This window comes from Coloeus monedula (assembly GCF_965178545.1).
Source record: "Coloeus monedula genome assembly, chromosome: 2".
NCBI classification, from domain to species: domain Eukaryota; kingdom Metazoa; phylum Chordata; class Aves; order Passeriformes; family Corvidae; genus Coloeus; species Coloeus monedula.
The window spans coordinates 5639019-5664255 of NC_138782.1; the positions used below are offsets into that span (position 1 = coordinate 5639019).

At 41.1% G+C, this 25237-nt stretch overlaps 1 protein-coding gene across 1 annotated transcript in view; it reads left to right on the top strand.

Annotated features, from left to right (window-relative positions):
• PLCB4 (phospholipase C beta 4) overlaps nucleotides 1-25237 on the top strand; it is a 186659-nt gene that overhangs the window by 125743 nt on the left and 35679 nt on the right. Inside the window, exons 12-26 of the mRNA XM_082276996.1 lie at nucleotides 649-757; nucleotides 3628-3838; nucleotides 4419-4512; nucleotides 5113-5192; nucleotides 5640-5724; nucleotides 8392-8482; nucleotides 9612-9707; nucleotides 10793-10893; nucleotides 12681-12716; nucleotides 15343-15484; nucleotides 16134-16218; nucleotides 16452-16576; nucleotides 18514-18565; nucleotides 20844-20946; nucleotides 22559-22723. Coding sequence (XP_082133122.1) covers nucleotides 649-757; nucleotides 3628-3838; nucleotides 4419-4512; nucleotides 5113-5192; nucleotides 5640-5724; nucleotides 8392-8482; nucleotides 9612-9707; nucleotides 10793-10893; nucleotides 12681-12716; nucleotides 15343-15484; nucleotides 16134-16218; nucleotides 16452-16576; nucleotides 18514-18565; nucleotides 20844-20946; nucleotides 22559-22723 — 1575 coding nt within the window. The remainder of the gene's footprint in view (nucleotides 1-648; nucleotides 758-3627; nucleotides 3839-4418; nucleotides 4513-5112; nucleotides 5193-5639; nucleotides 5725-8391; nucleotides 8483-9611; nucleotides 9708-10792; nucleotides 10894-12680; nucleotides 12717-15342; nucleotides 15485-16133; nucleotides 16219-16451; nucleotides 16577-18513; nucleotides 18566-20843; nucleotides 20947-22558; nucleotides 22724-25237) is intronic.

Sequence of the window (25237 nt, forward strand, 5' to 3'; positions counted from 1 at the left end):
AATTATTGTGAGTTGAAGAGATGATGCTGTGAAATTTTTGTGCATATTTCTTCTAAGAACCTATGCTGGTTTTTGAATAGTTAAAAACACGATGTTTCCACAATTCACAAATAATCATCCAGTGCTTGCCTATTTCTAAACCCAGATTTCAAATTCTGTATTTATAGTATAGCTTTATTTTACTTTTTTGCTTTGTCTGTAGATATTCTGTAAGACTTGCATTTTTGCAGAGGTGGTTACAGTGCCACCAGTCAAGTCTGTCAGTTTACCAAAAAAAAAGGATTAGAGAGAGAATTTACAAAGAGACATTGAGCTATTTATTTTCAACATCCCATTTGCACAGATGCCACGTGCAGTCATTATTTTCATGAATAAGCAAGAGTATTATCAGTTATATTATTGCATTGGATTTTTCTTTTCTAAAAATATTTTTGTGATCAAACTGCCTAGGTTTCCTATGAAAGATAAAGTTCATTTTCTACCTAATGCTGAAGTTGCTGTTGAGTAGTCTGTAAGTTTTAGGGCTGCTTTTTTTTTTTTTTTTTTAGATGTCCACTTCTTTCTTTCTCATCTGCAGTAATGAAATGCTCTTGGATGATAGCCATGCACTATATTGTTTTGCTGAATTCCGTTGTTTTCTAACCTTAGCATCAACGAGATCCTCGGCTCAATGAAATTTTGTTTCCCTTTTATGACACAAAAAGAGCAATGCAGATAATTGAGACATACGAGCCAGATGAAGACTTGAAGAGGAAAGGTAAATGGGGGAGGGAATTCAGTATTCACTGGGTTTAGGCATTTGGGGAGTTTGTTCTGGGGCATCCAGACTTTTAAAAGGGAGTTTACAGTCCTTGTGGGTCAAGCACTTGCGTGGCTCCCAGGGTACTGGACCAGGAAACTACTCTGCTGAAAAAAATACCTCCCCTTCAAAATCAGATAATTTTTTAGAAGGATTATTTCCCTGATCCAGGTTAGAGTGTGGCTACAAATCCTGGTAGAAGAGGGAGAGGCTGGGATTGAGTAAATACAGAACAACACCGGAGGCTCCTTGCAGCAACAAGGCAACGTGCAAGTGGCTGTGGTCAAGGTTTCAGAGAGACTGCAGAGCTCTGCAAAGTACAGATATTGTGCAAAAACTTTAAAAAATTGCCATATGCATCCACCTTCTTATAGTATAATCTCTCTAGTGCTTGAGGGCAGCAGCCTGGCGCAGAGCAGGGTATTTTATGTGGATGGGTTGAAAAATGTTCTCTCCGAGCAAGGCTGCAGGAAGTACCTGCAAGCCATTCTTGGACTGCTCATGTCCTGAGCTGCTGTGTGTGTAGGAGGTGACAGTGGCTGAATTTTGTTCCCAGTTCTTACCCATTTTGCTGCAGTAGCTGTGTTGGGATCAACTGCAGAAATGAAAAATGTTGCTTTCCCCATCTATGTTGCCTGCCCTTTTTGCTGAGATTTGCTGTTGTAGCAAGCAGAGAGGAGACTGCAGCTTTGCAAAGCCCATCCTAACAGGAATCCTCTTCCACAGACATTTAGGCTCATGGATCAAGGTAGAAGTATTTACACATCCAGCAGAGCTGCAGCCTCTGCGCATGAGTGATGTGCAAAGCAGGCAACAGAAGGAGGCAGCATCTAAAGCTGCCCCAGTAAAGCCTGAGGCTTTCCCTCCCTCTCCACATGAACTCTAATTATTAATTACTTGAATTTTTGTCAGCTCTATCCCATTTTATTTATAATTTTAAAGACACTCATCTTTGATTCTTGGTGCTAGTGCATTTTAAATATTTTTCAACATGAGGAAGGCACACTAATAAGGTGTAGAAACATATTTTCTGAAGGTGGAAATAAATCTAAAATTGAAAAAACAAAAAATTCAACCTTGGCTAATTATTTAGTTTCTTTGATTTTTATTTCTATCAGGTTTTCAATAAATGTGGAAAACCTCTTGCAGGGATGGGGTTGTGGAGAACAGCAACAAAACAGCAGAAGTCCACCTCAGTGTTCCTCCAGGGATCTCATCAGCTTCTTTCCCCTTCTTAGATAAAACTTTGCTGTTGAGCAAAATACTTGAGGACAACCCTTTTTTTGTGTGTTTTTTTGCTAAATGGCGTGGTTTAGGAAACAAGGCTGACATACAAAAGGCAGTAGCAATAAGCAGCTGACTCTTCCTCAGTCACATTTCAGTGACAGGAGTGAGTAAAGCTGAACAAGTTCATGCTGGGCAGTTCAGTAACCAGAGTGTGCTCAGGAACACTACAAACCCCAATTCTTCCACCTGGTAAGTGCAAGTCAAAAACAAACACTGAGCTGTTGAACACATAGAGAGCTCTGCTCAGTTGCTGAGGTTTCAGCTGTGGTCTGTCTAGAACATCCATTCAGCTGTGACATTTTTCCACAAGATGATGCACTAGAAGTATGTATCATCTGAGATACAGCTGCGCTGCTGCTTTAAAGTACTTGGTGATAACAAAATAAAACCATCCTTCAATTGAAATTTCCATTTTGTCCCCTTTTGTCCCCTTTCTTTCATACTCAGAATCAGCTGAGAGGACTTGAGTAAAACATTCTGGAACAGTTCACCTCTGGCTGACACCAAGCACAGAAAATTTAAGCTCCAGTAGAGGATTTTTTCAGAAAGTTAGGAGTAAAATGGAAACTGGATTTCATTTCTCTGTATAAGAGAAAAATAGACTTAAAGAAAATAAAAATAGGGCTGCTGCAACCTTGCCTTAACCATAGCTGAGTGTTCATAAATTGCTTCAGAGAAAGCAATGTCAAAATTAGTGCCAGGTAACCATTCCCTGCAGGAGCTCTTTGTGAGTAATCCTTTCTTCACTACCACAGATCATTTTCATTTTTCAGACTTTTGACCTCTTAAAAACCGATATTGCCATACTGATTATTCTTAATTTGGTTTCATTAAACCCCTTGATTTGTATTTTTTATACTTTGTTGAAGCACAGACCAGCAGAGAGATGAGAGGTGTTACAAAATCTCTGTTCTGAATTCCTGTATGTCCCATGTTCATTGTAGATTTCTGTTTTCACTTACAAAGGTATGAACCTGCATTTCAAACAGTAAACTGTTAGGTATTTTAGATTTTCCTAATGTTTTGTAAATGAACCCATGCAAACATTTTTAGACACACATCCCCATGTTTTTGTCAGTGGGGAACAGTCTCTGCGCGAGCTGGTTGACAGTGATGTAGCACAGGACTAAATATGAAAGAGGGGAGGAAAGGGCCATAGAAGCCTGGTCCATGCAAGCTCACAATTCCTGACTTAAAAAGTCCCAAAGATCAAAACTATTGGGAATGTTCTGAGGAGATGTCACTACTTATTTGCCTTCTTCACATCCTTTTGCTGCCTTAGTTCTGCTGATGGTGAGTGCTGGGCATCAGGTGTTGAACTGGTGGGCACCTGATTTGTGATCTGGTTATCTGGGAACATAATGGCACATTTTGCACCAGTTGCTGGTCAGCCTGGAGCTGAGGAAGGGGAGAGCTGTTTGTTTGCAGGAACCTGTGTAAATAACAGGTTTTGTGCTAGGATTCCTGCTCTGTGGGATGGTTTGATTTCTGTTGACTCTAATTTCTTGTAGTAATTTACCATGCCTTCTTCTTCCTTCTAGGTGTCATATCCAGTGATGGGTTTTGCAGATACCTGATGTCAGATGAAAATGCCCCAGTTTTCTTAGACCGTTTGGAATTATATCAAGAAATGGACCATCCTCTGGCTCATTATTTCATCAGTTCCTCTCACAATACATATTTAACAGGCAGGCAGTTTGGTGGCAAGTCTTCAGTGGAGATGTACAGACAAGTGCTTTTGGCTGGATGCAGGTTGGAAGCAGGAGATAACAAATATTTGTGAATCTGATACTTTAAACCTACTTAATATACCTTGCTGGTGATATATTGTACAATTGAACGTATAAATACGTTAGTGTGGTAAATGAAAACACATTTATTTGTTTACGAATCTTATTTTTCTCACAAAAGTAATTCCAGGCAGTGGAATGTAGAAATTGATACAAATGAGAGAAAGTTAAGAGAAGTTTGATCTCAAAATGACAGCTGGAGAATTTCGGAGGGCTTTCTGCTTTATAATTATGAAGTTTTATATTAATGAGAATCAGGAAATTTATGATTTCCTGCTTAATTTCTTGATTTACTAGAATGAGAATAAGAAGAGTGGCATAGTGCTAAAGACGATGCAAATATGTTGACCCACACATGCCATGTTTAAGGTAGTTTATCCAAAGGTATAGAAGAACCCTGAAATAACACATGTACGGCTTAGAAAGAGTTCTGTAATGCCCAAAACTGATTTGCAACTTACTGCTTTGCCCATCACTGCTAAAACATGTCCCAGGTAGCTCACCTGTAAGGAAACACTAAGTTAATTTTTTTTGATCTCTAGGTGTGTCGAGCTGGACTGTTGGGATGGCAAAGGTGAAGACCAAGAACCAATAATAACCCATGGAAAAGCGATGTGCACAGACATTCTCTTCAAGGTAAGTGCCTGGCCTCTACACCTGGCAGCAGACCCCAGGAGAAGGCCTGGACAAGAATCCAAGCAGGGCACCCTCCCCTCCTCAGCACTGGAATGCTGCTCCCATGTGATGGACTGACATGGGCAGGATTTCTGGCCCAGACCTTGGGGTTAATTTCTGACTTGCATCATACGCCCCTGTGCTCCATCTGCCTTTCCACAGAAACTGCAGGAAGCAGGCTTGCTGCCTGGGGCTCTCTGCACCACAGAATTAATATCTTCTTTGTTGTCTGAGAAGTTCCCTAGCTGTGGAAAAAGCCTGAAGATGCAGGAGTTTCTCTGGGAGTAGGAATTCTCCCTGGCAATAGGTGATAGCAGCAGATCTATTGATGGTTGTGGGTGAAGGTGCCATCCTGCTGCAGGTGCAGGGAGGCTCCTGTTGGGGAGTCTAAGTTCTTGTGGGGCATGAGGAGCACACGGTTTATTCTGCTTCTCTCTTCACTTGCACATTTAAGACACAGCCCTGTGTTTCTCAGGGTGAGGTGTATAACAAAAAAATCCCTTTTGTTACGCTTTTTATTTGATCCGCTCTAACTTGAATCCTATTGTTGGATTTTTACAGGATGTAATTCAAGCCATTAAGGAAACAGCATTTGTTACATCAGAGTACCCTGTCATTCTTTCATTTGAAAATCACTGCAGGTATGTAGTGCCCATTTTTAATTTTTAAACTGTGCATCGTGTGAGAAAATGATATAGTTCAAAATACTGTGTTATGATACTTGAAAGCTGGGGGGGTATGCAGGCATACTGAATGTCACTTAATGTACTATTAATATACTAATCAATCTTTATCTAGCTTAATAATGGCAATATTTTTGTCTGTGATAAAGCTGTGAAATGTATTTGGATGTTCCATTAGCTGTGTGAGATTCAGTTATTCTACTTTTTTGGTCTTGTTAAATTCATCTGTGTCAGATAACAGTCTTTTATTGACAGTATAATTACAGTAAAGTAATACTTCTCAGTTGAAACAAGTGGGCAGTATATAATTTGGGATGTCTACATTACTTAGTATTATTCTTTTGTGCTCAGTGATAGTGATTTCTTTTTTTATATTTAAAAATTAACTGACATCATCTTTTCCAGCAAATACCAACAGTACAAGATGTCAAAATACTGTGAAGATCTTTTTGGAGATCTCCTGTTGAAGCAGCCTCTAGAAACACATCCAGTATGTTTTATTCTGCCAGTCTCCTTTTTTTTTTTTATATTAGCTTTATTTAAAAGAGATGATAAACTGAGATCACCTTTAGTGCTGTTCGCTGCCAGTCCTGTGCTTTCCGAATTCACTAGTGGTTTTGGGTGGCTGTGCTCTTTGGTACAAACTTTTCTTTATCTGATTTGTTTAATCTCTTCTGTACAGGGCTCTGGCAGGCAGCCTGGGGAAATCCCCCCACCTTGATGTGTGATGTAATGTTGGCACCTACATAAAATACACCACATACATTGTCTTTGCAGGTCATTCCCCACTGAAATTGCCAGTCACTGTTGAAAAACAATTAGTCATAAATTGCATTGTCTCAGCTGAAGAAACCTCTTCTTTCAGCTGCACGTTGCATGTTTCATGCTCCAGGTCAGGTCCTGCAGTCTAGGTGGCCCCACTACTGCATTAAGAATCAAATTAAGCACCAGGAGTTTCCTGCAGTCTCGTTTGGACTCTTGAGTGCGCTGTAATCTGCAGGCACTTCACTCTCCTGCATGGCAGGAAATAACAACAGACATTCCTTTACAAACACAGTATTTGAGATTTCAACAGCTCCTTACACAGCGCCTGCAACTCCTCCTCCAGACCTTCCTTGCTCCCTACAATGAGCTCACTGTGTGCCAGCAATAACCTAAAGCTTGCAGATGCTCTGTAGTGCTGTGGGGGACCACAGCAAGGAGGATTCTGCCTTTCCTTTCAGCTCCATGTGACCCTGGCAAAGGGGGCTCCTCGCATTAGCATCCCTAGAGCTTTGCTTTTCCTGGCTTTCCTTGCATGTTGCAGGGGCAGCAGCACACAAGGTTTGATGAAAGTCAGGTGGTTGCCCTGAAAAGTGCATCCCAAAGAACGAAATCTGCAGTGTTGCCCTGTGATGTTTGTAGCACGCTGCCACATCCCTCACAAAAAGGTGCTTCCAGCAGCTCTCTGGGAAGCCTAAAATAGAGCTGGCCAAAGGCTGCTGTGCTTCTACCTCAGGGTGCAGTATTTAGCCTCAGCTGCCTGTGCTCTGTAGCACTGCTGAGCTTTCTGCATTTTGTGTCCTTTCCTCCTCGTGGGTGAATTCAGCCCCCAGCTGCTCCCAAAGCAAACACTGCAGAGATGGCAGGAGGAGCTTGGAACGTGTCCTTTGCAAGTGCTTGGATCTGGATAACCTGGGCTAGTGACTGAGGGGGACAGACTTAGGAGAGACATGGTGCTTGGCTGAAGCAGATTTGGTTTTAAGAAAAAAGCAAATATTTGTCCAAATGGGCATCCAAGTATGGTCTTGTTAGGAGATGCAGCCTGGCATCCTGGAAGCCTGGCATAAATGAGCTCTGCGGCACTGACATCTAGTGGAGTTACAGCCCCAGTTCTGTCAGGAGCAAATGTGTTCTCTTCATCCAACGTGCTTAAACTCCCTGCCTGAGCCAGCCTGGTGGGTGTGGAGAATTCTTACCCTCCCACAAGGAGGTTTGCACCCATTCTCCTGGGGTTGGCTTGATATGGGTTTGTTTTTTGGGGTTTTTTTGCTGGGTGGTTATTTGTCACCTCTGCTGTTTTTATTTGGTTTCAAGTTGTGGTGCTTTGTTTTTTTGTTTGTTCACCGGGAATGCTGCTTCTCTGCAGCTCAGATTTGGATTTAGAGATAAGAATATCTGAATAATTCTTTTAAGAATTGTCACTATTTATGGAAGTACCTTCAGCTCCTTCATTTAGGCTTCACTGAAAAACCCCAGTCTGTTGTGGTGCTAAGAATGCCAAGTTGTGGGTTCAATCTGTGTAAGGGCCATTCACTTGAGAGTTGGACTCAAATGATCCTTGCGGGTCCCTTCCAACTCAGAATATTCTGTGATTATACCAGCAACTGCCTGAATAATATTCTTATCAAGCCTGAGGTGGAGAGGGTGCTAATTACCATACCCAAGTGTCTGTTTTGTAGCCTCAATGATGCGATGGGGCTTAAATGAGAGGATTTAGTACTTTTTCTCTGCTCTCAATCTTCTTCTCCTTCCCCACGCTGGAACAAGCTTTTAGTAGAACTTCCTTGTGTATGTGAAACTTGCCCTTTGCCTTTCACAAATACTGAATTTGTGACCCTGCTGGCAAACCCAGTCCCCATTACGTAGCTGAGGACTGGGTAGTTTTCCATTCCCCAGTGCCAGTCCATTTCCACTCTCCAGGCGTGCATGGGCTGCCTCACTTGGGTTGCTGCAGCTTGACGGGACCATAAAAGGTGACTTATTTAGAGATCAACTGGTAACAGGCTAAGCTGTGGCTTGGACTGTGTGAGCCATAGGGAGGGAGGGAAAGCAGGAATTCCTGAGATGAGGAGCTGCAGGTCACATCCACACCCCCTGCTAGGCAGGAGAAAGGGGAAAATGTTTAGAGCAGTGCAGCTGGGGCTGGCACAGGCTGGAGACCCGAGTACTGGCTTCATCCAGCAGCTTTGCCTGAGCACAGCTTTCCCCGGGGATAGGAGAGAAGCAGAGGAAATTGTGTAACTGCAGGCACACAACCTCCTGGGGCTGTGCCTGAGGTGGCACTGCTTGTTCACTGCCCCATAGTATCACTGTCCTACAGTCCAAATCCTAAGCAGGGATACAGAGGGGCCAAATAGCTGTTCTCATCAAGCATTTTCTTTGAATTGTTTTACAGCTTGAACAAGGTAAAGCCTTACCATCTCCTAATGACCTCAAAAGAAAGATTCTCATAAAGAATAAAAGGCTGAAACCTGAAGTAGAAAAGAGTAAGTAAAGTTTGTCAAATAATAAATAAGTGAAACTCCAGATCACTACAAACAGACTTCGTTACTAAAGTTTCCAAATTGTTTGTACTTTAGTGTTGGAAGAATATGAATTACATGTAAATAACATCTTGTTTGCCCTGGTGTTTCATGTGAGTGCCAGAGTCTAGGCCTTGATATCAGCATGCTGCACAGGCACAGACAGACCCAGAAATGTAATCCTGGGACTTTATCAAACTGCTGGTTGAGCTAAAATATAAGGCAGATAGAATCTCTTGTAAATTCTGCCTACACTGGTCTGGTTGCATTGCTGTGTTTTTCCAGGATAAGCATGAAATGAAATGGAATTTCAAATTGCTCTTCTTGCTGTTGTTGCCAGTTCTGATATTTATCTTCTTTTCAGTAACAATAATGTTGCTGTATTAGTTTCCAGTATGGCTGTAATGATAGACCCTGGTCCTTCTCCATTCAAAGATAAGCACCCAGACCTTGCACTGGCTTCAGTCGTACGTGGCTGTGCTCCTCCTGTCAAACTGAAATGCCCATGGAAACACAATCGAAAACCCAAGCACTTTGCCTCCATTTGCATGGATCAAGCACCGAAGAGACAGCTGTCTGTTTATTCTGTGAGCAAGTAATGTGCTTGCTCCAAAGACCTTTGAAGTCTGTGGAAATTTAGGAGGAATTTCTTCACAGAAAGGGTGATTAGGCATTGGAGTGGGCTCTCCAGAGAGGTGGTGGAGTTACCATCCCTGGAGGTGTTTAAGGAAAGACTGGACGTGACACTCAGAGCACTGCTCTGGTTGATGAGGTGGTGTTGAGTCAAAGGACTCGATGATCTCAGAGGCCTTTTGCAACCTCATTAATACTGTGCTTCTGTGAAATATTCTCCTTAACTTCAGTGAGCTTTGGATACAGCCCTTACTGACCACTTTTCATACCTAACATCAGTCTGTGTTTAATGATGCTCCTTGCTCTGTAAAATTTTATTACTAACTGAAAAGTCAGAGAACTCATTAAATAGAAGTACATCTGAGGCTCGGAGAATCATTTGTGATGGTTCTCTTGTATTTCTTTGTGCTACAAACAGTTCATGTCACGACTAATTTGATTTTATTTTTCATATTAACAGAACAGCTTGATGCTCTGAAAAAGATGATGGAGGCTGGGGAAACTGCAGCTCCTGTAAATATCCTGGAGGATGATAACGAAGAGGAAATAGAAAGCGGTGAGAATTTCCTGGAGAAGGGCTCTCAGACATGGCCTGTGGTAGATCAGTGGGTTGGGTGCACCTTACCCACGTGCCTGTGGTCTGTGGCAGCAGCAGCATGTCTGGGCTCCATGCAGGACCATTTGTACAGACGCCAGCCTTGCCACTTCATCCCAGACAATTTCAATTTCCATTTACTGTTCAGAAGTTATATTAGAGCACCAACCAAGTCAGATTTTCATTGTCTGTGAGAGAAAGACTAAGAAGTTGTGATCTTTGCTATGAAAACACATACTGTCACTGTGTTTAACACTTGTGTCAACATCAGCGGGGATTATTGCATTGTAGTTTTTAAGGATAAAATGAGGAGTAGGGTTTTTCTTGCCAAACCTCAGATATCTTCAGTGTAAATGTCTCGCTCTGAGCCAGTGATATGGCCAGCAGAGAAAAATACACCTATTTAGGGTGTGATCCACCCTGTTTGTTTTAAATGTCCAGCTTCAGAAGATGTAAATCATGTGCTGTCTGCAAGTGTCTGAACCACAGAACTTGCCTGTGACCTCTGTCATAGTGAATGTCCTAGCTTTAGCCTACCACTTGGTCTTCTCATATATTTTATATTTTTTTCCTTTACTTTTTAGCTTCAAGTACTGTAGGTTCTAATGGAGAATCACCTTAAAAGCAAAAGAGAACAATTCCCTATAGTGGGAGCACACAAGGAGTCTGACAGTGCGCACCAGAAGCCAGGACACTGGCATCTTCTTAGATCTTTGTTTAAAGAACTCTCTCATCAGTTCTTGTTATTTCCCCAAGGCTATTTGCTATTTTTTTTACACTTTTGCTAAGCAAGTTACTGATTACTTCAAAAATACAGCAAATAAGATTTCTCTTACTAACCATCTCAGGCCTTAGCTGTAATTTACGACGCTTGGAAACAGTTAACAGTAACTAACTCTTAGAAATCTAATACCCTCGATTTTATTCCTGTTTCTAAAAAATACCAAACCCAAACCTGTGAATTCAACTGTCATTTGTTTCATGCCTTGCAAAAAAACCAGCAGTTGCTGTGGTTTTTGCACTGATCCTTTTTGTTTTCTGTGCAGCTGACCAGGAAGAAGAAGCTCATCCCGAGTACAAGTTTGGAAGTGACCTTACTGTAGATGATTACAGTCAAAAAGAAGCTGTTGCCATCAGTGTCAAAAAGGTAGGATTGCTTCTTTCATATATATTCTTATGAAAACTTTCCATGGAGGTTGTTGCAAAAGTCACTCTGCTTTTTGGAAACATCAGAGCACTTGTTGTCAGAAGATTCAAACCTGAGATCTTCACCAGGTGCCCCTTACCTTTAGGTTCATGAGAACACAAAGCTTTGTAGCCAAAAATACTCTCCCCTTGTTCAGACAGGATATACTCATTGAGGAAACAGAATCAGTATGTAGGAAACAGCATACAAGTGGGGGGTTTAATCAAAAATACTAATTAAATGCAGCAAGCAGTTTCCTGCTCCAGCCTCTGATATTTTACTTTGCATCTCAGGTGCAGAATCCTAATAAGAGGTGGAACATCAGCTTCCTTGCTCAGCAGTATTTTTGCAGGGCTGCATTCTGTGTCTTCATTGCAGGGTTTTCCTGCATTATTTTTTGTGGTTAACCCTTAGGGTAGGTTCTCTCTTCCACCCACAGCAGTGAATGCAAAATAGGACAATAATTCACATTGGGGTGGTGTGGCAGGGGGGCTCTATCAGGCAGCCAGCTGGCAGACAGGGAAAGAGTTCTCTTTATTCCACTCATACCTGACAATTGCAATTTATCAGTCTGTGCTCAGTAACTTGAATATTACTTGATGGTAATTAGATACAGAATATTGGAATTCAGAACTCAGCTGCTCTGGCAATGAAGGCATTAGTGCTGCTTGCTACAGAGAAAACCCCACGTGTGAGGGCTAAGGTACCTTAGCAGATCATGCTCCTCTGTCACTCAAGTATTTTGGCCACTTCTTCCCTCCTGCTTGGTTTCCTTTGGATCTTGCTCCAGATAGAAGTGTAGGTGTGGAAAATAGCAGTGTGTCTGTAGCAGTACCAGAGACATCAGACCTGCTTTCTGTGTATCTCTTCAAGTCGAGGTTTTTGCTTCTTCAGGACTTTCATGGATCCTCCCACTGAAGTATCTTTTCACTTCTTTCCTTCTTCAGGACTTCCATGGATCCTCCCACTGAAGTCACTGAAGTATCATTTCACTTCTTTGCTTTAGGGCAGTTTCATTTACTAAGTCAGCTGGTCCTTAACTATCTGGATGTTTTGGAGTGTTTTGCTTGGGTGGGGGGTTTTGTTGTTGTTTTGAGGATTGGTTTTTTGTTTCCAGATTAGTCCCTCATCCTCAGCACATGTCCTTGGGTAACTTCTCTGCTTCTTTGCTGATCAGTGACTTGATCTTTATTCTGTAGGAATGTACATTCAGTGCCAAGACAATATTTATCTAAGATTCTAAGTAGTGGTGGCTTTTAACTGAAAGCAGACATCAGACTGCCCTGTTACAAATAACATCTTGAGACAGGCCTTCTCCAATGTGGACGTTTCAAGCACAGTTTACAGCACTCTTAGCCCTTCAGTTTTCAGAGCCTGGCAGTTTGCACATCCAGATCAGATGATCTTTATTGTGGTATCTTTATCTGGGTGTGTTATTCCTTCATTCTTCTCTGAAACTTCCTGTCCCCAACATCTAGTGATAGCTCTGGTTCACGCTTACCTGTCTGGCATCCTTCATCCTATTCCCATGGCTAGCCAGCTGTTGAGTTTCATTCTTGTGTACCCAAATTTGGAAGAGACTACAAATTTTTGAAAGTGTATGGGGCAGATGAGCCATGCAGGAAGGTGGAAAAGGGTTTACTTTTTGCTAAATGCATTCATTTTTTGAGGGTTTTTTTTTCTCCGTACTGTGAGTGTTTCCTGTTGCTTTTTCTTTGGGTAATGTATATATATTTTTTTTCCCTTAGGCTGTTGAAGATTCTGAGCAAGAAAACAATAAAAAGGTGACACAGGATGTTATGTAGTTTATTTTATTGCTTTATATTTTATATATAACATGCATATTACTTACCATACATTTTCAGTGGTTTAACAATTTTATGCTCAGTTTCACTGCACCTAGTTTTGAAAGTGACTCTATCTCCTTTTGTCCTCTAGGGTTTCTTCTGCTATATTTTTATACTGGGGTTAGGGTTGTCAGAAAATTTGGGGACAGAGAGGGATGCATGACCTTTGCCTGCTTAGAAGTATCTGATCTCAGTCTCCAGTGTCATGCACTGGGAACCCAGTTCTCTGAATGGTGTTGAGATGTATCATCCCTGCTTTATTTTTTCCTCTGCCCTTACCCTGACTGCACTTTGTTTTCCTCTCTCTTTTTCCTCCTTTTGCTTTCCCTTGGGACTTCTGCATTTATCTTCTCCCAGGAATCCCTTCTGTAAGACTCTTCCCACCTCTTTCCACTCTCCTCCTCCTCCTCTTCTCTCATTCAAGCTGCTCCTGTTCCTAACCACACTTTGTTTCAGTCTGTGTTGTTTTCTAAGTGGGTTCTGCTTCTTTTCTTGAGGGATGGGGAGGTGTAAATAACATGGAGATCAACTTTTCCCTTTTGTCTTCTCTATCCCCTAACAGGGTTGTGTGCTGTTGTAACCATTCCTTTGTTTCTGTAGGCTTTAAGAAGCATTCCATCCTTTCCCCTTTCTTAATTCATAGTTTTAAAGTTGTGAACAGTGCAGAGTATAGCCCTACTCCAAAAATGAAGGGTCTGCAAGTGAGTAAGATAAAATCAATGGGTAGTAAGTACATTGTCTTGGGACACTGTCTTTGAGGCAAAGTGTTGCTGGTGCAGTCATAGAGCTGTACCTGCAGGCTACCATTGCCTGGGCACTGAGGCATCATAATCCCTTTGACTCCCTTTTCCCTGTGGTTCCTTTAGGTGTAGGTGTGGATGGATCAAGATAGGCAGATATGATCAGCTGTTCTGAGCAGTCAACAGGAGGTACATTAAAGAACCCTGGGTTTTAGAAGATGGGTGGTCAGTTCTTCCTGAGTTACTGGCCTTTCCAAAGTTAAGACGGTGAAAAGAACTGGTTTCATTGAGTAAATTTTGCCTGAATTTGACCTAAGTTCTATTAACAGCTATTGACCTAGCAACAAAAAAATATGCCTGTTTTCTACTAACACAGGGATGTACTTGGCATATTTTGGAATCAGATCTGTGAACCCTCAATATGCACATTTCTGAAAAGCAGTTGGGTTGAGCCCTGATGGTCAGCATTAAAATATGGTGTCAATTTGATTTCATGGGCTGCTGGAAGTTTAATTCCATCTAAAATGCACATACAACAATGTGTACCTGGACTCGTTCTGCTAGCTCAGTAATTCTATGCAGTCAGAAAATTGTGTTACTTGTGACTATAATCATCTTATCCGAAGGCATAAATGGTTCCACTTCCCATGGTTTGCATTCTTTGAGATGTGTCTGCACTGTCTGGCAGGCAGAGGTGCCATAATGCTGGCAAGTGGGTTCATTTTCCTTTACTCTCCCATCTCAGGGAGTAAATGAGTTGCTGTAGTGTAGGTTCTGTGAGCTGCATTATCCTCCAAGCCCAGAAAGGGCTTGGTGGCACTGCCTCTTACTGACTATTTCCTGAGACAATAATGAGGGAGAGCTTGCTGGCAAACACGAGCTGCAGTCTGAAAATGAAAAGCAGCGCTGCACGAATTTTTGAATACACTTCGTACTTTCCAGCAGAAGTTCACTGTCAGCCTACAGTCAGATTTTTTTGGTCACTGGTTCACTGGTAGGAGAACAACCAAAAATGCATGTGTGGGAAAAACATGAATTTGCAGAGATTGCTTAGCTTGACAGATTTTTTGTTTGTTTTTTCATTTCAGTGAAAAGAATGTGTTTCAAACTGGTTTAGAGAAAGGAAAATGTTGGACAGGTAGATCCAGTTAAGAAGTGCTTCCTGATGTGGGTTTCTAGCAGATGAGATACTTGTAGAAAACTTGAAGTTCTATTATAAATAAAGTGCATATTTGTATAGGTGATGGATTCAGATTTTTATCAGTTGAAGTGGATAAGAATATGAACTTGATACTGTGTCTCTTGTTGGTCTTGTGACATCTGTTTGTCCAGTGAAGGATGTCATCTCTGCGTTTTGGTTTGCTTCTGTTAGTAAAGTTTAATAGTGGAACCTTATTTGTGTTTTGATGTTGAGGAAGTTCTACTGAGCGCCAAGTATACACATTTTCTATTAGAAAATGCTTATTAAATCACAATTTTTTGGAATTTATTTGACAAAGATGGATCGTTATCTCCCAGCGTTGTTCAGTCTGTTGGAATATTTAGCTTTTATCCCAGTGTTATCCTACTAACTTCATGTAATATTTACCCACTGCTTAGGAGCTTTTCTATCATCAGCCCTGTTGCATGCATCCTGTAACATTGAGAGTCTTTTATCAGCAAGAAAATAAATCTTAACTTTTCACACTAAACTTCCACTTGTATTAATTTGCACTGTCTTTAACCTTCTGCAGATTTGGGTATAATTTTGTCCCACCTTTGAAAAACCCAACAACAGTGTTTGCACACAGAAATGGTGATTGTTCTTTTTAATGTGTTTTCAGGGTTTAGTAACTGTGGAAGATGAACAAGCGTGGATGGCATCTTACAAATATGTAGGTGCCACAACCAATATACATCCATATTTATCAACAATGGTCAACTATGCTCAACCTGTAAAATTTCAAGGTTTCGATGTAGCAGAAGGTAACATAAAAGGTTGAATGAAATACAAGTATTTGCTTAACCTAGGTAGTTTTTTAATCTCTACATTTCTTGAGTTTAGAAATAAAGGCATAAGAGTCTTTTATAGTTTAATGACCATCATCAGTATGTTTGTAGACCTGTTTCCTTGAATGTAAAGTTAGCATGTTATTCCATTAGTCATCCACACGGAGTCACTAAATTACTGGGAGAATATGAAGCTGTTGAGGTTGGCTCTATTCCGTGGGCCTTTCCAACTAAGATGCTTTTTTTTTAGTTCCTCTTTCTCTGCAGTAAGGTGAGCACGACTGTCACAGTGATCAGCAGTGAGCTGATCCTGCACACCAGACCATTTATCATGTCGGTTTGCCTTATCTACCACACAACGCAGGCTCTGAATAACGATCTTGTCCTAAACAAAAAATGAAAGTTTTGTTGGTTTCCCAAGAAGTGAAACAGAAAAGCAAGTCAGAAATACTATGAAATTTCTCATCACTGTAATTTGATTCTGCAAAATTTCTTATCACTATAATTTGATTCTATTTGATAATGGAGAAAGAGACCAAAAATATCCTGATGTTATAGTGCATGATTTTGAGTTTTGATTTGTCATTACAGAGGTGTTTTAAAATGTCTTGTCTTCTCTTTCTAGAACGCAATATTCACCATAACATGTCCTCTTTCAATGAATCAGTCGGACTAGGGTATTTGAAGACTCATGCCATTGAGTTTGTGAAGTATCCTTTCACCTCCTCATCCCACTTTTCTACCAATCCTAAAATAAACCAGTGCACCTTTCTAGATTTGGTGTTGCATGTCTACAAAGGAAAAGGGGAAGTACCTCATGGAAGGAGAAAGAGTAAGATTAACATAAAGAAGTGTGTTTTGATGTTGAAATACTGAAGATACCAGGACACGACTCTACATTTCTATGATGTTTTTATTTCATTTTCCTTGATGAATTCTATAGTTACAATAAACGACAAATGAGTCGGATATACCCAAAGGGAGGCCGTGTGGATTCCAGTAATTACATGCCTCAAATTTTCTGGAACGCTGGCTGCCAGATGGTCTCACTGAACTATCAGACCCCAGGTACGCAGCAACGACCAGTGAACCTCAATCCTAAAGAATGGCTTGGGCAGTAACTCTCCAACAGATGCCATGGATTTGCTTCTGGCATTTTTTGAGGAAGCAGACATATGGCTAAATAATACAGTGGGGTGGAATTACAGAAGCGTAAGACAAGGAGCAGTAAAACCAGCCATACACAGAAGGAGAATTCAGTCCCCTTTTATGGAAAAATAATGGAGTACTGCATCTTCTCACAGAAATGGTTTTTATTAACAAAAAGTGTTAATTACAGGGAAATCAGTGCCTTCGCAAGACAGAGGTCTGGCACAGTTGGGTGCATGTCCGCAAAGCAAAGATGGAGTGCACAGATTAAGATGGTAAAGAGTAATGACTGTGTGACAAATGCATCTCTAGTCCAGTTATTGGGAAGTGTTAGCAGTCATGTGCTCACCAGCAGAGGATGGGGTCTGAGATCCCAGTTGAGGGAATGATGCCAGGGAATGGGAACGCCTCTCTGCAGGGTGATCTGAGAGGAGATGCATTGTTCCTGTTCAATGAAGGTGTGAGTGTAGCAGGGCAGGCTTTTTGTTGTTTTGATTGGGTTTTTTAATTTATCTCGGAATGTCTTGAGTCGTGTATATGTAACAGACCGGTTTTCCATTGCCTTTTTCTGGCTGTGGCAGTGCTTTTGTGCTTGCTTCCCCCTCCCTGCACCGTGTCTTTGGTACTGCAGACACTTCTCATGGCCATACCCTGAGTTCTGTCCTGTAAAGCTGTGCCCCAGTTTCACCAGCTGAGGAGGGAGGAGAGGGGATACATTGGAATACACTGTTTTAGAGCGCTCCACTGGACATGATAGGGAGGCTGGAGCAGAAATACAAACCTCACTCTGCTCCCAGCACTGCCTCCGCCTACTGCATGTCATTTCCAACCCCTTTATGTTGCAAATTAAGAGTAGTAATTGTGTAAGTGGAAGTGAGCAACTTTCCTGTACTCCTCTTCTGTGATCCAGCTGTGTTGTCAAGATGAAGATGATTGAGGAAATAAAAACTACAGCTGCCCAGTAAATCCAGTAATAACTGGTATAGGCATGTGACAGTCTTGTATTTTGTGTATCAGAGAACCAACAGAACAGATTTTGTTCCCTTTGAAGGTACAGTCCATTGGGCAAGAGAAAGACCTGTTTTATTGCTCTAGTGTAAGTAGAAACCTGCAGAAAAGCATTTTATTATTTACAAAGTTCTGGAGAGGGTTGGATGAGAGGGAGGTTATTACAGGTTTATTATACGTCTTGCTATACAAGTGCCGTAACAATGCACTCACTAAAACTCACATGCTTTAAATGTTGAAACTAAGCAATGCTGCTGTGATCTTTGTGGGGTTTTTTGTGTGGTATTTTATTCAACTAAGTCCACAGAAAACCAGTGGGATATGCATCTCACTTTCTTTAAAACAGGATACAGACAGCTTCATCAGAGGTAGTGGTCTGTGGTCATTGTGAAGAAATACATTTTTCAAAGATGTCTCCTCTAGTATATTTTTTATTCTGAGGTTATTTGTACTGTTAAGGCTCCTGTATCCCTCTGTTATGCAAAGTGATCTGCAGTAATGGAGACATCTGTACTGTAGATACCAAAAGTTAGATGATGGAAATCACATCCCGGGCGCTTAACATGCCCACAGTCTGTTGCTTCCCTGCTTGCCAGGTGTGTTTGAATTCAGGGAAAGACTGTTTCCTAAGCACAGCACGGACTTCAGAGTGCTTGGTAAAGCTGTTATTCCTGTGAAGAAATATGAAGTTTTCCCATTGCTTCCTTCTGTTTCTTAGATGCGTTTTACATGCATTAAATTTATTTTTTATTTAAACTGATTATTCTGGACAAACAGTCTTATTTTCTGATTTAGTTCATGATCTGCATTATTCAGCAGGGAAGTTAGTAAATTTTCTCTCTTGGCAGATTTAGCAATGCAGTTGAATCAAGGAAAATTTGAGTACAATGGATCGTGCGGGTGAGTGATGTGGTTTAAACTGTTGTCACTGTGTATCAGAGTCCTTTACGAAGGTTTAATAAAATTTTGTCACTACTAATTATGTGTTGCAAAAGGAAAATGGGATGCTAGGTGAAGAGTAGAAATTAGCAGAGTTCAGGGAGAATTATCCCCCATAAGGAGGTATTCTAATGAAATATGCTTTTAAGTATGCCCAGTTTTTAAATGAGCAAGAAGAGGCTTTGCATTCATATTATGAAGATCATGAATACACAGTTATTTAAATATATCTCCACCTTCTGTTCTCAGCCTTTCTTTGAAGATATGCCTCTGAATGGAGATTCATTGCACAGTTCACAGAACTGCCGAATTTGCTTGGACAAGTGGAGTCTGAATACATGGGGGACATTTTTTTAGTCTGTGTACTCTTGATTGGAGTACAGATTTCACAGAGAATACTGAAGTGTTTCGCCTTAGTTCTTGGTCATGATTTTTGCATGACAAAGGATGTTCAAGTGATGCTGATAGATTTTTCTCAAATGTTGAGTATCTACCTTTATAGGACAGACTGATCATTGACATCAGGAAAAAAGGAGAAGTTTCATAAATCACAGGAAATGACAGTCCAGAAACGTGAAAATCTGCAAACTCATCCTGGGAAGGAGCTACTCTTTTACTACTGCAGATCTTATTCAGAAAGAAATCTGAGTAGATGAAGCTTGGTAAAATTCCTCATTTGCAGAATGGGCACACAGTGCTTGGCCGTTCCATGCCTTTATTGCAGTTGTGAGCACCCCAGAAGAGGCTCTTAGGGGGGCTTTGACAAAGATGCAGTCTCTCTAATTTCAATCAAAATAACAAGAATAGAAGAAAACCAAAGCTTTCTTCTGGCAGAGTTTGGTTCCTTTCTTGTTGGACCCACCAGCTTAGTAAAAGACTACCTGCTTGCTTTGGCCAAATTCTCTGAAGGACAGGCAAAATTATCAACTAAATTCCTGGATTCTTACATCAGTTTTTTGCTACTAAAGCAGTGTAGTGGTAATGCATGATAATATTTTGATATGCATTGGAAATGTGGGGGTGTTTCAGTCACAGAAAGGAAATGAAAAGCTGAACATTTCCTTCTGCCTGTACTCCTCTTTTCTCAGACCTGCAGCTTTCATGCTGATGAAACAAGATCAAGCCACACTGGTTTCAGCATTTTTTTATTTCAGCAGGCTGAAAACAGAGGCTAAGGATGTTTCCAGTAATTGCCTTCTGCCCCAACCTACTTTAAATTAACAGAATACTAAGAAATCACATTCCTAATGGAAGAAAAACATTTTTAATGGAAGAAAAAGGAGTAATACTACTTTCAAATAGAAAGCATGTTATTACAAAATGGGAGAAAACATTGACATTCTTTCCACTGAAATTTTTCTAGCACTTTTTAATTCTGAATTCTGTCTAGGCCTCTATAATATTGTGTACCAATGATCCACTGGAGAGACTAAGGGTGGATAAAAATTAATCTTCTAGCAGCTTTGTCTGTCAGGGTTGCAGAATTAGCAAGATTTTTCTAGTTACACATTTTCTTCCATGAGTGGAAGGGAATGTCTGTAACGTGCAGCTTTTCTGTGATCAACTGCTGTTTCATTTTGATGGCAGAATCCTTGGGTTTTGGTGCATCAAAGCACATATTGGCTTCACTGTTACGTTGATCTAGTGTAAGGTACTCAGGGAGGTCTCGTAAGTGTTATTGTGGTGGTACCTTTCATGCTGCTATAATTAACAATCTGTCAGCACTGACATTATCAGTTGTTTCCCCAAGGTTTCATAACCACAATGAAAAAATTAGCTTCAAGCTGAAATTTAGTGTATGAGTCTTGAACTCTAAGGAACTGCTTCACTTGGAAAAATAAAATTGAAAAATTCCTCTGTGTTTTTCCAAAGTGTTAAAGTATTAAAACAAATGAGACCATCTGTGTTTTATTATATGGTAACTCCCTGTATATTTAAACTGTATTATTCAGTTGATTTGAAATGTCCTTGACTGTATTACATTTATTTTTATCTTAAAATCCAGGCTTGATTTCATCTCTCAGTAGCTGGTAATTCAAAATGAAGATTAATATTTATCCATGTTCCAGACAACCATAATACTTCCTTTTACTTCCTCACACTTGCAGCTGGGATGAGTCTGTGTTTTACAGTGCTGTAGGAGAGTTCATTGTTTAAAGGCAGAACATCCATTTCATTTGTATTTAATACACTTTTAATTTCCACTCAAGAATAATCTCCTTTTTTTCCTTGAAATAAGGTATCTACTAAAGCCAGATTTCATGCGACGACCAGACAGGACGTTTGACCCGTTCTCTGAAACTCCTGTAGATGGTGTCATTGCTGCAACATGTTCTGTCCAGGTAAAACAGCCACAGACAGCTGTCATCACATCCAAAAGCACATTTAAAATCAGCAGAAATAGGACATATACAGTGAATGTGCTTGGGCTGTGTAGATTTCAGCAAATTGTTTCCACTGGTTTGTTTTTTTTTATTGCTGGCTAAGATGCCTTTGTTTACCTGATCTGAGTGGAACATGATAGAATTAGAAATTATGTGTTATTACACATTGTCATATTCTAACAGCCTTCATGGTCTTTTTGAAATACATGAGCCCACACTAATAGATAAAGGAGTGAAGTTCATTCCCATGTACAATGTGAAATTGCACAACATCACTTGTCACCACAGAGCAGGGAGGAATCCAAGCACACATGGACAGGATTCTTTCAAAATGAGTAAAGAAAAATACTTGATGTGAGGCAGGCCCTTTGGAGTTATCTATGATTAACAAAGCTCCTGTTGTAGTTCTAAAGCATGGTCAGGTATCAAATTTTGGAAGGAGACTGATCATTGTAAAACCTGTTTTGTGAGCAAGAGACTTCAGCTTTCATTTAGCATTTTCCTTGGGCTGCATTTGAATGTCACACCCTCTGTGGCCAAGCATTCCTCATGAATTCTAGATGTTGAACTAAGTTCCATTTGCACCTCTAGAAGAATAAACATGTTTTATTAATGCTGTTTTTCTTCAATGGTAATGAAAGCACAGTCCCTCCAAGAAGGAATCAGATAATTCCTGGGCCATGTATTTTGACAGTTACTTTTCTTTTGTGACTAAAACTAGTATAAAATTCCATATGAATTTTGTAATTAAGTAGTTGACCAAAAGCCATCAATGATAGCCCTCAGCCACATAACTTTTCAGATCTATTATCCAGAGTGTTCCCTGGAAGGATGTTAGGTCATGGAAACAAAAGGATTTGGAATGAGCTTAGGTCTGTGAAATCATGTTTCAGGGTTTTTTTCTTCCCTCCTTGATTGTAGTAATGAAAACAATAGCTGTATTTTTAAGTAATAGATCATCTTGATGGAATGAAAATTTTCCCTGGAGTAATCACCTGCTGTGGCTAGATTAGTCTTGGAGCGAAATGGCAACAAATTTTTATATATATAGCAATACAGAGGAATCGTGTGGGTTTTTTCGTTTTTTCACTTTTTAAGCATCCTGTACTTTCCAGACACATTCTGTGGAGTCAGACTGACACATGATTAGTTTTAAACCCTGAGTGAAAGCAGAGCAATAGTTTCCTTTCACCTCTTGTGGTCAAGATGTATAATAGAAAAAAGTGCTTCTGAACAGAATGTTTGAAGTTGTGGAATAGCAGTGCCAACTCTGGTTGTTTTCTTCAGTGTTTTCATACAGTGAATGCATCTGTGAGACACTGGCTGGTTGGGATGACTGACAGCTGGTAATACCATAGCACAGTCATTTCAGGTGAAGGTTATATTTATATATCTGATCACAAAAGCTTTTCTAAAGAGGTGCAGTTTGAAATACACCATTTTCGTATGAGGAACTAAACGCATCTGTTAGCTATAAACCATTTCTCAGAGTGATGTCAGTGAAAAATGACCACTGTTTCCAATATTCTTTCTTTGTGTTGCTTTTCCTTACTCTGTTACTGTGTTGCAGGTGATATCTGGCCAGTTCTTGTCAGACAAGAAGATTGGGACGTACGTGGAGGTGGATATGTACGGGCTGCCCACGGACACGATACGCAAGGAGTTCCGCACACGCATGGTGATGAACAACGGCCTGAACCCTGTTTACAATGAGGAATCCTTTGTCTTTAGGAAGGTAGGATACAGGATCTCTGGAAAGCACAGTTTGTGGTTTGCCAGCACTTGTGCCCATGAGCTTCCCTGCCCTCCTGAGCCAGCCCTTCTTGCTTCGGCCTGACTGCTCACACGGATGAGTGCTGCTCCCATGGAAAAGGGTTTGTAGGGCCCCTGTTTACTGCAGTAAACAATGGAAAGCTGAAATCAGCTTTCAGGAGGCTGCTTGGTTTTGGTTTGTTTCGGTTTTGGTTTTTTTTGATTTTGCTTTGGTTTTATTTTTCTAATGGATAACCTCTGTAGCTATCACATGATTTTTTTTTGTTGTTTTTGTTTCCATTTGGCTTTTCCCTCCCCTTTGCTTCTTCCTCCCACTTGGAGGTAGCCACCTCCTCTGTGACCATGCCTGTGTTCAAGGTATGCAGTCTGCTCAGAATGAGCCCCGCTGGTGGACACCATCATTCCCTGGAGATTTCTTCTTCCCTGCCCTGGCAGTGGCTGCTATCTTGCACTGTTCCTTCAGCCCAGAGGGCAGGTGAGATGCTGCATCCAAAGCTAAGGTCAATGTCATTACATGGAAAAGTTGGAAGGGTGCTGTGTTCCTCAGGCGTGTTGCCAGCTCCCTCCTTCAGTAGTCCATGTGCATCATGTACCTTTTTCTTTTTTTTTCTTTTTTTCAATAGCAAAAGAAAAACACTTTTTTTTTTTCTTGGCGTGGGGGATTTAAAGAGAGAGATAATTTGTCCGTGTTCAGTTTTTATCTCTCAGTCTTTATATATATATGATGCACACATATATATATTTATTTTATTTTTTTCTTTTGCCTGGAGTTCCATCCAGACTACATGTGTTACAGTGCTGTCTTTGATAACATCTGTTTTGCTTACACCTGTTTTGTTGTCATGCAAAATTGTTGCTTTTTTATTCCAAAGCTCCGACTTCTATTGCAAAGTTCAGACTTTGCCGAGTGCTGATAGCACTTCACACTTGGGTATATTTCACACTTAATCTGCTTTCCTAACAGCATAGCCAGTTTTTATTAGAAATTTAGTTGATGCAAGAGTTTTTTCTGAACTCATAGTCTGGAATGAATGTGACTTCAAGTGCCTTTCTCTGTGTATGAGGAGGCACAGGGAAGATGCTTAGGTACAGGCAATTCTGCTGCCTATGGCTTGCTGGCCATATGACCAGCATCTGCTGCTGTCTGAGTTCTTACATCAAAAGGGCCATAAATTCCAGGGTGCACAGCTCCAGTCTGAAAGGGGGGGTACCTGTGTGTTGGGACATGGGTACAGAGGCTGATGCCAGTATTTCTCATTACTACTCTGCAGGGAGCAATCACATGGTCACACGTTCTCTTGAGCTCTTAGGTCAGCCAAGAAATTATTTTTCTTCACCTCAGGCCCTTGTCATATCTTAGCATTGTAATCAATGTACATTGAAGATCAAGCAGGTGAGTGGCATAAACACGGAAGGAAGGATTCCTCTAGCTGGAGATACTGAAGGCACAGTGCTAAAATGTCATGAGAAGGTGGAAGTGCCTACCAGACCAAATTAATGGAGAGGGAACAATAAACTTAGTCCCCACTTCTGCTCCCTGGCAAATCTATGTCAAAGACCATCATGTAATGAAAGATGTGCTGATCTGTGACCTGTAGGGGAGAGATCTTACCTGCCCTGTTTGGGTTGCAGTGTTCTCCTCAAGCTGATGGTTTACCCTACGCAATTGTTCTCAGGTACTGTGTTTGATTGTTCTTCTGTCATGTTTTCTCGTTTTTATTTTAATTAAAATAAAGTTTCAGTCATTCTAACCTGGGTTCTGTGTTGTCCCTCTGTTGTGTAAGGGGAGGAGGGGGTAAGTGCTGGTGGTGACCTGTGCTGGGAGTGCTAAGCTGTAGTCGAGTAGAGCAGGATATCCGTGAACTGCTCACATGGGTTCAGAGACCAAAAGCAGACTTTATTTTGTGCTCCCCAAGGCTGAAAATGGAAGTGGCAGGGGGAAGGTCTAAGGAAGAAGGCAGACACAGTTTACTGAGGTCTTCTCTTTTGTCCCAGAGTTGTTGGTGAATAGCACCAGGTAGGGAAAGAGTGGGAAATCTTTCCCAGCATACAGTCAAGGTGGGCTGGCAGTGGAGCTGCACCTCTCTGTTAGTCTGTCTCCTCCTCACTGCTCCATGCACAGAGGCAGCACCTTTGCTTCAGGGAGAGCAGGAGATCTCTTTGTTACTGTTCTGGTCAGCCCAGGTGGGGACTGGCAGATGCAGGGGGCTGCAGCGTCCCTGCTCCCTGTGCATGCCTTGAACCCCCATGTCCTGAGAGCAGCACACCCACCTCTGCTGGCAGCACAGCATTTCAGCACCTCAGACATCCCCATCAGCCTGTGCTTGCACTCTCCTTGCCCTTTTGGATGCATCCCAAATCCCATCTGTCTGTCATAATTCCTCCTGATCCAGCACTACCTGCCCTTTGATTGCTGCTGTATCTGTCATTTCCCATGCAGTATTTACCTGCCTTCTTATCAGTGTCACCAGTCTTC